Source organism: Eucyclogobius newberryi, unplaced genomic scaffold (genome assembly GCF_026437365.1).
Source record: "Eucyclogobius newberryi isolate DKJ021-1_F unplaced genomic scaffold, fEucNew1.0.hap1 SCAF_19, whole genome shotgun sequence".
Classification (NCBI taxonomy): domain Eukaryota; kingdom Metazoa; phylum Chordata; class Actinopteri; order Gobiiformes; family Gobiidae; genus Eucyclogobius; species Eucyclogobius newberryi.
In genome coordinates this window covers 22587565-22600306 of record NW_027315823.1, presented here as the reverse complement: position 1 = coordinate 22600306, position 12742 = coordinate 22587565, and the positions used below count along the sequence as shown (strand labels likewise).

Below are 12742 nucleotides of genomic sequence, written 5' to 3'. Positions count from 1 at the left end.
CTAGTCTTGCATGGGTTTCAGAGTGATGAAAAACCACTTAACAATGATATATGATATATTTGTCAAGGTCAAAAGTCCTCAGGAAGAGGAACAGGAAGTTGAAACCATGAATAGAGCTTGGCATTATGCCGTCACACCACAAAGATTTTTTTTCCATTAGCCTAATGTTAAACCAATGGATATTTTAAGATGCTAAAGATTTAGCAGCTTTGGATTTAGCAAGATTTGTTTAGTACTGATCCAACAGCTAATCGGCTTATCTACTGAATAGTATGATGATATATCATCATCTGCTGTTGGTATTAACTAAACTCATGATTATGTCTTAATAAACAAAAGGCCAGACCTAAACATGATTTGCCCACAGCAAAGTGATATTCCACATATTCACGTCTTGACTCAACAAAATAGCCAGTTCCTGGCCTGTGTGGGGCCTTTTTCAGTGAAGAGTTCTTCTCATCTATTTCAAATCTTTAGTAGATAATGCACACCTTTGACCACAACGACAGACATTTGCGTTGCATAACCTTCTCAATTCTGTCATTCATTTAGAGTCCAGCTCATGTCCGATGCCTTCTGTGTTTGTGTATGTGCTGCAGGCCTGACACCCTCTGAGCCTGCTGCTCCCTGTGACCTCTGACCCCACTGTGGATAATAACTCTTGTGGTGTGACAGTTCAACTGAGGCTCATGGCTGGCCTCTTGCTGTGGGTGAGGCCTGGGCCTTTTTATCATGCTACAAACTCTGTGATGGATGAAGCCGGATACAAACTGGTGCAGAGGCTAAACAGCACAGTGGTGAGTGCCGCTGGAGCAGTGCAACAAATAACACCTCGCTCAGGTGCACTGCTCTGGGTTTCACTGCCTCCAGCATTATGCAGCTTTGGCTGGAGGCAGTGGGAGGTCAATGAACAGAACACACTTATTGGGTCTTCTCCTTGTTATCATAGACATCGGATTGCACTTTATCTAAAGGGGGTTGAGTCCTGAATAAATGAAGATAAAAGGCATATGGAAATGCCATCAAACACAATTTTACTAATTACTATTACTCCATATCAGTTTTCCCAGATAGTTATGTAACTCTGGAAGTCTTGTGCATGTCAGTTTTTAAGTCCATATATCATCATCCGTCATTACAACTACAAGCATATTAACAAGCCTGTCACATTAGCACACAATAGCTGTTTCTGGCTCCAGAGTCTCTATCTGGACAATCTGAAGCTTGTCCATCCGTGAGAAGGCAAAGCAAAGCAAGTTTATTTGTAAAGTACAATTTGTACACAAAGTAATTCAAAGTGCTTTACACAACTTTTAAATCACAAAACCAGCAGGATAAATAAATACAAAAGCATTTTATAAAATTACTTTAAAAGAGAAGAGTGCAGATTAATGAGTAGGATTTCTCCTTCCCTATGGTTCTCCCTGGGGTTTTTGATTTTTCCCAAAAGGGTTTTTGTAGTTTTTCCTCACCGAGAAGGAGGGTCTATAACATGGGATGATCTGCGACAGTTTCTTCCATTTGCTTAGTTCCTGTGAATATTTTTAATCTGTTTCTCTATTGACCAATAACTTTGGATTTGTAAAACCGCTCTGAGAGGCCCACTGAGGCAACTGCTGTGATTTTGGGCATTAGAATGTACATCGTACAATTGACTTAAAATACATGATATATTTTTCAATGGTTCATTCCAAAAGGTGCCGATTGATGGCTTGCTAATGCCAAATCCGAGAGGCGGTGCAAATAATGTATTTTCTAACATTATTATTATTATTATTATTATGATTATTATTATTATTATTATTATTATCTAAGTTCAAAAACTTGTAATGTCTAACCAAAGGTGTTGAAAAGCAAATAGTGCATAGCATGTCCACCTTAAAATCTTGATGAAGAACCAACATAAATAATTGCTTGTTGACCATACTGCTACCACAGCTTATTTCTCACTACTGTACTAGTGCTGTAACTACTATAATGTAATCATTCATGCTTGTGACGGGACTGGCTTTTATTCAGAAAGTTTTAATCTGAAGACCTGGTGGGGGGATGTGTCTTGGATAAACATACATTTTAGGCCTTTAGGTTTTTCCAAATGTTGCAGTTGAAAACTTTTTCCTCAGTGTGAAACCGAAAAATACCCCAAAAGTCACAGTGGAGTGCCAGGAGTCGCTGGGTCTGGCCGCCTATGCGATGACAGAGTGTTGCTAATGCTCAGCATCACTGCACAACAAGCCAAAATACACTCCAGATCTGTGTGTCTAATACAGTATTAAATTGATCCCTGAAGTCAGATTTTTCAACCTATTGTGTTAAGAATATAAAATACCTGCAGGACGTTGGAAAGATCATATTGAAAATAATTAGCTCCTTGTATGAACATATGGTTACGTATAATGTAAAATATCTGGTATAGATGTAATGTTAAGTAAACTGTCATCAGGCAAAACTTTAATAGGTGAAGTTATTAATTTCATGCCACTTCTTACAGGAGATGTAAAAGCGAGCAGCATTTTATTCTTGAAACTGATGTGTTAAAATCATGATACTAAGGATTTGTCGAGGTCTTTATCTGGTGTTTTCCTATAGTTGTCATTAACCTCTATCAGAAGTGGTCCAGAGAAGGAACCATTGAGAGGTGATGCACATGGGGAACAAAGTCTGACCCGTGTGGTTTGTTCATACAGATAAAATACTTTACTTTACTGTACTTTTTGTTGTTATAGCATCACAAAATTAATAGTGACAGTTTTAATCCATTTTTTTTTTAATCTAATCTAAATAAGGAACGTTGTGGCCACCATACTTTCTGAAAATACTCCATCACAATACTAGGCAGGTAGTCATATTGTTGAGAATTTCATATCAATGAGTAAATGATTATCAAATGTATAAAACATTTTGTCAAAAAATATATGTATAAAGAAAAATAATAATATTACAAATGTGAAATTAGAGTCAGACTCATGATCACATTTCAACCCACAGTAACCCACAGCAGTGCAGCCTCCAGCCGTGGCACCTGGGATTCTGGTCACAGCTCTGCTTTGGCTTCTCCCAATGATCTAACCCACCTGCACTCGGTCAGTCAGCCATCAGCCAAAAGAGAGGGAAAAACATCTTTCCACGTCCCCACTAAGATTTATTCAGCATTTGGCTAACCTTGGTCTGAACCTTCCCCCTGAGATTATCAACCGTTTTGGGCCATGCTCTTCAGCACATGTGCGTTACATGTCTCCTCAACCTAGTTCAATCCCCAAACTACTACTTCTTCTCTTGGTTTTTCAACAGCCCAAAGAGAGAATGAAAATCAAGCTCTGGTAGTGTGTGTTCAAGTGTTTGGATGATAAGGGCTCTGTGCTCTGTGCTCTGTGTTATGATGACAGACATAATGAGAGGGCACATATGGGTCGCAGAGATACAAAATATGAATATGCGTTGTCCTCTAGTCAAAGGGCAACCTCTCTCTCAGCATTACAGCCAGGCAGAGGGAGTGTTATGACTTCAAATGTTGTCATTTGCATTGAACGTGTGTGATACATTAGGCTAATACAAGTACCTGGGTGTTCATCTGAACCACAAACTGGACTGGACTCATAACACAGACGCACTGTACAGGTAGAGCCAGAGTCGGCTCTACCTCCTGAGGAGACTCAGGTCTTTTGGAGTAACAGGGCCACTCCTGAAGACCTTCTACGACTCTGTGGTGGCATCAGCTCCTGTATGGTGTGGCCTGCTGGAGCAGCAGCATCACAGAGAGGGAGAGGAAGAGGCGGGACAGAGTCATCAAGAAGTCCAGCTCCGTCCTGGGCTGTGCTCTGGACTCGGTGCAGGAGGTGGGGGACAGGAGGGTCCTGGCTAAACTCACATCTATGCTGGACCATGAGTGTCTCACCCCTGCAGGACACTCTGTCCACTCTGGAGAGCAGCTTCAGTGACAGACTGATCCACCCTCGCTGTGTGAAGGAGGTTTCACAGGTCTTTCCTTCCTGCTGCTGTCAGACTTTATAACAAAAACTGTTACCACTGTTATACTCATGTGCAATACTGTGTCATAATGTCAAACATTCTTAATGCAATATTTTCTGTCCATATAACAGCTGTAAATAAGAGTGTCATTATTAAGATTATAACAGTTATTTCTAAGTTATCTGTTTTTATCATTATATTTCTGTGCTGCAACACTGGGATTATCCGTATCAGGTGTGAAAACTTAAAAAAAGCCTGCTGCTTTTGGGAAAAAAGGGTTTTCTCTTTTTCAGGATAACCTTCAGAGTACTCTGTAGTGTAAAACAAAGGAGTGTGATGTTTTAAAAGTACTGACCAAACTTAGGAGTGTGGTACTAAACCCCTGAGTTGTTTGCAAAGGTCAAACAGATAAGATGTTGCTTTAATTTGCTACTTGGTATTTCCATTATGATTGCAATTCTTGCCGTACTGATTTGTATCTTGTGTTTTTAGTTTATCTGGGTTTGGGACTGGCTCAAAGTGCAAATATTTGCAGTCAAGTGATCTCAAATAAACACAGAAATGATATAAAAGTAAAACGTTTTATTATCTCACTCCCATTCAAAGACATTCAAAAGACAAATACAAAAATAGGTTTCAAAACAGACTAAAAGAAGTGACAAACCTACATCTACTGAAATCGTACTCAAAAAGTAGGACCAGTTTATAGTACTCTGTCTGTTCACGTGTATGAAGGCATGCACAGACCAAATACATGTGCAAACAGTCTCAATGCCCGAAACACAGGCGCCTGCTTCCTTTCTTCGTCACTCGGGACTTGCAGGACGACCATCACCCAGCTAGCAAAAGTGTATCTGTCTGGCAGCTCAGGCAAGCGTTTTGTAAAAAGGTCCATGTCCTTTTATAAAAACTACATTTTAAGAAGTCTTTTATATTAAAATCAAAGCTCATGTTCGCCCTTTGAATGTGTTCATGCAGGTGTAGCTCCCAGTAAACTTGTGGATTTCTTCAAGGGCCATTTGTGGCATGAAGCTGAAAAACAAAATAAAAAGAGATGTTGAGTCAATGATTATTATTTGTTTCATTTGCTCAGATTTCATTTAACTTTCTTGTACTTATTGCAATGCACTGCTACATCGTAATAAGCTACTCTCACCTTTTAAGGGCAACGAGCGCATGCATTGTCCAGGGCAGGTAAAGGAAGGCCTTGTCCGCTCTGACTCCATCCACGGTCTTCTGTGCCACCACTTCAGGTTTTAGAGGCGGAAACAGCTGAGGAAACCTGTATTGGAAAGGTAATACTTGGTTGATGAAATGCTGTAATGTGTTGATTTAATTATGAATACGCCTTTTTGCAAACTGCCCAATAGCTCAAAAAACAAGCCCTGTCTTGTGATTGTATCATACTGAATGTTTTAAACTTCTCACCTGACTCTCATTCCCTGGAACATCTCTGTGTTGGTGTGGAATGGGAGCACTGTGGTGCAGCCAACCCCAGGACAGTCCAGCAGGCCCAGAGTCAGGCTCTCCATGAAGGCCAGGGAGGAGGCCTTGGATGTACAATAGTCTATGGCCCCAGGGATCGGAGACTGGGATAAGATGGAGTTTATGCACACCACATGACCGTGCTGCAGCTCCAACATCCGAGGTAGAAAGGCTTTTGTGGTCTGTAATGGAGAGACATGAAAGGTGAAAAGGTGGAACAAAGGAGGGACAATCCAGTGTGATTTCCATTTCTTTTAGGTGATAATTGCGTTTCTGTCTGGATTTGACAGCCTTTTCATCTTCCTTCAAAGTAAAAATGGCCTTGTATGCTCTGTTCCGATGTTCTGTTTCAAACGGCAGAGCACATTTGGAAATACCGCCCTAAATGTGCAATTACTGACAGCCATCTGACAGATGTGGGACTAGAATCATAGTATAAATGTCCTTTTTTGTCCGTGACAAGATTCCCCAATGATGATATGTTAAGAGCATTGAGTTTCAACTCACTCTGATGCTGTTCCTGCTATGAAAGTTCATAGGGCTAGAATATATATGAAGTCATAGTTATATCATTTATTAAATAAACATATTTGAAACAACTTCTGTTATAGTGTTGTGATACATTACAAAATACTTAAAGAATAGGAATGCTATTTGATCTTACCCAGAACTGTCCCAAAGTGTTAATGTGTTGAGATTTCAGAAGTGCGTCGTCATCACAGTCCATCAGGCTTTTACCGTGGACCACCGCTGCATTATTCACCAGTATTGTTACATCTCCCACCTGTTGTTCACAAAGAAAGAAACAATAAGTCATCAATACACTAAGGATCATGCATTTTCCATCTTGCTTGCACACAACAGGACAGCAAAAAAGCACTGTTACCCCAATTCCTACAGTTCAAAAGTCTAATATTTTTACCAGATGGAAGACTGCACAGCTCAGCCAATATGCAACAAACAAAAAGGCCTTTTTGTTTGTTGCAATGGAAATTTCTCAGATGAACACATCAGAAAATTCTGATGTGTTCATCTGAGAAATTTCCATTTTCTTTTTTCATGCAAGACAATAATATATGAAATCTATATTTAAATGTACCTTTTCTCTGACCACTTTGGCTTGCTTGTACACCTCCTCCCGATTAGCCACGTCACAGATTAAATAGTGGCACTCTGTTCCCATTAGGGAAATTTCTTCTGCAGTTTCTTTCAGGCACTTCTCTGTTCTTCCCCACAGGATTACCTAGGGGAAAATAAACCAACATCCATTTAGATGGCATATTAAGAAAATCAACAAACAAATGAACAAATATGAAATTATAAAAAGTTTGTTTCTCAGCTCACCACCCCAGAAACCACTTGTTAGTTACTTTGTTGCAATTTTCAAGGGCCATATTAGATTTAACAGGTTTTTCCACATATTTTTAAGCCCTCCTTTGAATAATGTACTTTTCTCATCTACATCAAAAACATGTGTTTTTCCGACGGCAGAAAGTGCTTTGGAAAACCATCACCAAATTGTTTTTTGGGCAAGATTAAAGGCTTGGGGGGTTGCTGCGTGAATGCATTGTCTCTTGTTTTGGCCAAAGCCTACATGAAGCCCTGTCATTTGAGCAGGGACCATGAGGTTGCATAGAGGTGGGGGACTAGCGATTGGGCAATTAGATCTGTCAGTCTTCGGGGTCAGCGAAAGGTAATGAAATCAGGGGGCGAGCAAGCCCTCCTCATCTCTCCACAACACAAATTCTCTTGCAGATTACATGGCCTGTTGGGCAGATGAGCCCCGCCGTCTGTGATGAAAAGACAGTGTGTGCAAAGAGCAGAGGAGACGCCAGTGTGGGATTTGGCCCCAAGCCCATGACCAAGGTAAATATTTGAGAGAATGTCTGCTGGAAAATGATCTCGTGTATGTGACAGTCAGACACAGGCTGTGAGCATGTGCTGTCCACACAGAGGAGAGTAGGGCTGTGTTACCCAGTGGAGCAGCATGTCAGCCTGAGACAAATGTGGTCAAATCTGAACTCTGGATACACACAAATGGCTAAATCTGACATACTTAACAACAAAACAGGTCTATGATGTATGCGCAGCAGCACATGTATGCCAGGAGTTTGATTCCCGTCTCCGAAAATACATAGAATCCTATTGCCTGCCTATTTACTGCATGTCCTCCCTTCTCTCTCATCCCCCATTTCATTCTCATCTGTCCTGTCCAATGAAGCCTACAGCCCCCTTTAAAAAACATATATATATATAGTTGTCTATCAAGCAGAAGCTGGTGCTCTGGGCTGCTCTCCCTCTGTGAAGGCCTCTTGTTTGATTTGCGTTTGATTGGCTTTTCTGTTTGCCTCATTTGCAAAGCCATTTGAGTAATCAGCCAGGGGGAGACAGCTCCTGATAAATAACTCAAAGCTTTAATGGGATTTGAGCCTTACAAACAAAGCTGACAGCTCTCATTTTAGAAAGGGAGCCCTCAAACTGTGCACTCCTGCTAATGTTATTTAATTAATTAAGGCATAACACACAAGGTCCTGAGAACAAACAAGCACTGGCCAAACTGCAATCTAAATAAGACAGTGAGTGGTCTATGTTGGTTATGGGAGATAAAGCAGCTGCTTCAACGGTAAACTAGCAGTATAGTGGAAATAGTACGGACTATATGTTAAGTGATAATGAGGATAAACTTTGACAGTACCATCTCAAAGAATGCAGTACCAAGTTTAATAAATAACTTAATACATTTTAATATGAAATGTTTAAAAGAATAATGCAAATATGTAACATCATATCTATTTTTTAACCACAGGATTGATTATCCTTCTATATTTGCCAACCACAAGGGGGAATTATGTTATGTTACAGACACCACCAGAAGAAATAGAGCTATAATAAAGTTAGGTCAACTTAAAAATAATAAAATAATCTTGCCTTTGACTTAACTTTTACTTACAAAAAACATATTACCCTCGCACTATATGTATATATTCATGTCAAAGTTTAATTGCAAGAAAATGCAGATACAAACTTTATTCTTGCCATCTCCTTTACAGCAAATATGATAAGCTGAAAATAAGCTGTTCTTACAGGTCACCCTATTGTATCTGTACAATCCCCATACCCGAGTTCCTGTGATATTCTATCTGTCCCTCTTAATGTATGGGTGGGTATGGACCCACCTTTTCACACCCATTGTATGAGAGCAGACTCACACACACAGGCACATACACTGGGTGCAGCGGGAGTTCAGGAGGCAGTCGCCTGCTGCTGTCTAATTACTGCGGAGACAGCAAGGTCAGCTGCAGGGCAAGACCCAGCTGGGAACGGTGTGCTTCCCGCCTCCACCACAACACATCCACATGGACACAGCGAGCTCAGAACTATTCACCTAATACAACTTTTCAACCAGCCAAAATTAAAGTTGTGAGATGGTTTAATAGATTTTGATTTTAAAGACAATTTGTGTACGAAAAGCGGATTCTTGGAAAATATATATATCAAAATTATTTATTATTATTATGACGATCCTGGTCATCTGTACCTTCCCCATGGCTTTTTCCTTTTATAAAAGACAGCCAATCATCAGTCTAGTAGGAAATTAATTGAGTAATTAGAGATTTTCTTGAAACCAATTTATCTGGGCTTTGGAATGTGACAGAGAGTGCATCAGCTTGTGACCCTCTAAAGGCTGGATTTCTGTGAAACACTCTGATCCGGTTTATTGTCCTGTGACTATTCCCCTCTCAAAGGAACCTAGATTCTCTCACTGTGGCATTCTTTCCTCAGATCTGTCATCCCTCTCACACCGTAAAATCTCTAAAGCCCCTGAGCAGAAAGGAAAGAGGAAACACCAGCTGCCAATCACAAAGAGGCTCAAAGCGGGGTTAGCACAAGTTCATAGAGGTTAGCCACTATTCATAATAACCGTCCTATTTCCTTCCTAGCATCTCTTCAGGCTGGTAGCAATTGTCATACACATTAGCGCAGGTGTTGTTTTCAAAGCTTTCACACCTTGATAATGCCCAACAATGGAGGTGCTGAAAAGCGTGGTGACATCCTTTGTTGTGCAGCTGCAAAGTAGAGCTTTTTAAACTCACTGCATGGTTTCTCCTTGCCCCATTCCCTCGAGGAGTGAAGTGAAAAGAACGAGAAAAGCAGTTAGTGTTTCACTCCGCTCATAGCCACTTTTTCAAACTGCTAAAATTGCATTTTAAGTGAGGACGTGACATCAAACATGCTACTGGAATTGTGGTGCTTCTTGACATGGGAACTAATTGCCATCAACCATTTTCTTGCATGAATAATGAATGACTTTTATCACACATAAAGGCGCATACTATTAACATCTAAAATAATCCTGTTGCCACCTTTAACTGTCAGATGTATTATGCAACCAATGTATTGCTAGAAAACAGCTAGCAGGACACAGGTGACCCACAGCAAGCATCAATGTAACCACTTGAGCTTTGAAAAAACATCCACGGGACATGTCCTTGTTAGTGAATGAGGGATGACAGAGGAGGTATGGGGGTGGGGGATTTGCACGGGAGAGGTCTGTAAACTGGAAATTGGAATTTGCAGTTATTGAATCAATTATACTTGCAGTGTTTTAGTGTGGACATACGCAAAAATGCAAAAGTGAAAGTATATTTTACAATGTTATTTTTGTAATGATTTTTCTTTTCTCAAATATGATGCTTCCAGTTGCGTAATAGCAACAACAAAGATAATTGACGGCACATTTTCTTTTGTACATGCTATACAAGCCAATTCATTTTCAATAAAACCCTTTTATCTGGGGTTGGAGACTGGCACAAACATGCATGGCCCTCTGTCAAGGTAGCCAATGTCTTCAATCATACAAATATAACATGCACATCATAATTTTCCTCTTCCTGAATTTGAGAAAATCAAGGCACCTCTACTTCAAACTCAAAACAGTCTGTGTTTTCTGCACGCTCCATAAACCCCCACACTCTTCAAAACAATTCCTAATCTGGCTTTTATGAAAAGCATTACAGTCCTTTGTTATGTTGCGATGTCTTGGCACCACTTAAAACAGCTCAGAAATCCAAATAAAGTAGCAGCAGGTTGAGCAAGACTTTTTATATTTTACTTTGTTTCCAACAACGTTTACCCCTTCATCCCATGCCAAATCTGACCATAACAACACGTTTAGCTATGCCAATCATCCTCGAATGAGCCTGGACCAGTGCACAATGTCAGGGGAGAACTGCCCTTATAATCACATCAATCAGCTCCAAAGGCTGTGCAGGCTGCCCTCTTCTTGACCTGCTGTTGTGCAATGCTCCCTGCTCAAATTGAGGCCAGAGCCCGCAGTCCCTCTGGAGCAACTAAGGTCTACTTGGAGGTCACGATCTCTTGCTTTCATACAAGCCCTGTGACAATACACTTGGGGCATATATTGGTAAAGTAGTGACTGCAAAGGTTGTACCTGGAGAAAGAAGGAAAGGGGGAGGGACAGGTTGAAACTGCAGGTCTGAGTGCTGACATGTTCCAATATGTAGTCCAACTTGTCTCTCAACAGTTCTGTGTCAATAGTTCGGGAGTTGGGCAAGTTAATCTATTTATAACAGGATAGAGGATAAATAAAAAATGCTCAAAGTTCATTCCCATTTCTCAAAGGCCTATGTCATGTTTTATGTTCACTCTATGAGTTGTATCACAGTTGCACTTAGAACTAACAGATATGACAAGGCAAGCCTTTGCATAACCAGTGGAATTATACAATCTTATACATATATTAAGTTTAAAACAAGATTCATCTTGTCCACTAAATAAATAAATGAATAGAAACACAAAATGACAAAGAATAAATCAAAAGTATTTCTTGCTAAATTTAACTGACCAAAGGCATGGCACAAGTACAGGATATTTGAATTAATTGAAAGGAATCTAAAAAGGTTAACTCTAAATGGCAGACAGCACCTGAAGCTATAAAGGCTGTTGCTCAAGCCAATTCATAACCAGTGTCAAAGAAACTAAACTTACCTTTGACCCCTGCAAACTAACCCTGATAGTCACTACAGAAACAACATCTATAGCAGGCTGTCGCTGTGTGTGACAGGGCTTTGGGCATTGAAACACTGACTAACCTTCTTGGCGCCCTGCTTGGCGAACTCTTTGGCCAGGTGACGTCCGATGCCTCGTCCTCCCCCGGTGATCAGCACGACCTCCCTGCTCAGGTCCTTCTTTCTGCCGGGCAACAGCTGGGACACGCCGGCTCTCAGGACGTGATAGAGGATTTGAATCGGGAAGAGCAACATGCGACACGCGCTCATCAAATCCATGTCACCAAACGTCTTCATCACACGCAGGAGAATTAATTCTATGAAAGTCACGCTCGCGCACGCACGCACTTGCGCAGACGGGTTTGCAGCGTTAATCCAAAGTTGAAGGACGTTTAAGATATAAGTGAGCGATCGGTCATTACGCGTGTCAACCAGTGGCAGATGTGTAAAAGGCGCAAGTTCAGGCGACGCTCCGGAGTGCGGCTCCTGCGGCTCCTGCGGCTCCTCCAAACTGCTGCGCTTTGCTTTGCTCCGCTTGTGATCCTCTCCTGGCTTTTATACGCGGGCGCCGTGGCCGTGCTCGACAACATCCACCTCTGAAAGCCCCGGAGCACCCTGGAGACAGCTTTGTAAGGGCAGTAATCCTGATTGACATGTTGAGTGGGGATGAATATTTGCCTTTTTATTGCCCCGGTGCCCCGTGTCTGCCCACACTGGCCGCGTCCTTCCCCCACCCACCCCTTCAGGCGCGGCCCCCCCACTGGTCACAGCGCTAAGTCTACACACTGAGTTTAATGTTGTTTAGGAAAGTTTTAATGTGATTAAGCTTATCAGATCTTTGCCAACAGTTGTTCATTATCATTCAAACAAACAAGATGGCTTATCTGACGACTAATGGTTACTTAATTAGTTAGGCCTATAGGATGGTGTTGTAAGAATGGAGGAGAGGACTCAGTGGGAAATAGCGTCCATGTGGAGGTTCTGGGCGATTTTCGTATGTAAATAACTAAAAGAAAATCGCAGTTGCAAATAAACGACACGAAACAAGAAGAAGTCTAGATTACATTAGAACAAAACAATCCCATAACACTCAGATAAAAACTTACTCTAAAAAGAGGCAACAAAACTATGTATTTGATTTATTTTTGTGATGATCAAATTTGATTGTGAAGCAGTCGATTTTGATGTAAACCCAAACCTGAGCTATCACTGCCATCTACAGATCAACTGTGAAAGTTCAGACACTTCCCTCAGTTTGG

At 41.0% G+C, this 12742-nt stretch overlaps 1 protein-coding gene across 1 annotated transcript; it reads right to left on the bottom strand.

The window, feature by feature from the left end:
• Nucleotides 1–4539: 4539 nt before the first annotated feature.
• dhrs3b (dehydrogenase/reductase (SDR family) member 3b) lies at nt 4540–11814 on the bottom strand. Its single transcript, XM_072452184.1, has 6 exons — nt 11568–11814; nt 6554–6697; nt 6119–6238; nt 5398–5636; nt 5126–5251; nt 4540–5001 (listed from the first exon to the last, which is right to left on the bottom strand). Exons 1-6 carry the CDS (start codon nt 11778–11780, stop codon nt 4917–4919), a joined length of 927 nt encoding a protein of 308 aa, XP_072308285.1. The 5' UTR covers nt 11781–11814; the 3' UTR covers nt 4540–4916.
• Between the last annotated feature and the right edge of the window lie 928 nt (nt 11815–12742).

Excerpts from the sequence above, each read along its gene's own strand:
- dhrs3b (XM_072452184.1), bottom strand. The coding sequence starts at position 11,780 with ATGAAGACGTTTGGTGACATGGATTTGATGAGCGCGTGTCGCATGTTG. Across the intron at positions 5,637-6,118 it reads ACACTTTGGGACAGTTCTGG|ACCACAAAAGCCTTTCTACC; the intron begins GTAAGATCAAAT and ends TCTCCATTACAG. Across the intron at positions 5,002-5,125 it reads GCGCTCGTTGCCCTTAAAAG|CTTCATGCCACAAATGGCCC; the intron begins GTGAGAGTAGCT and ends TTTGTTTTTCAG.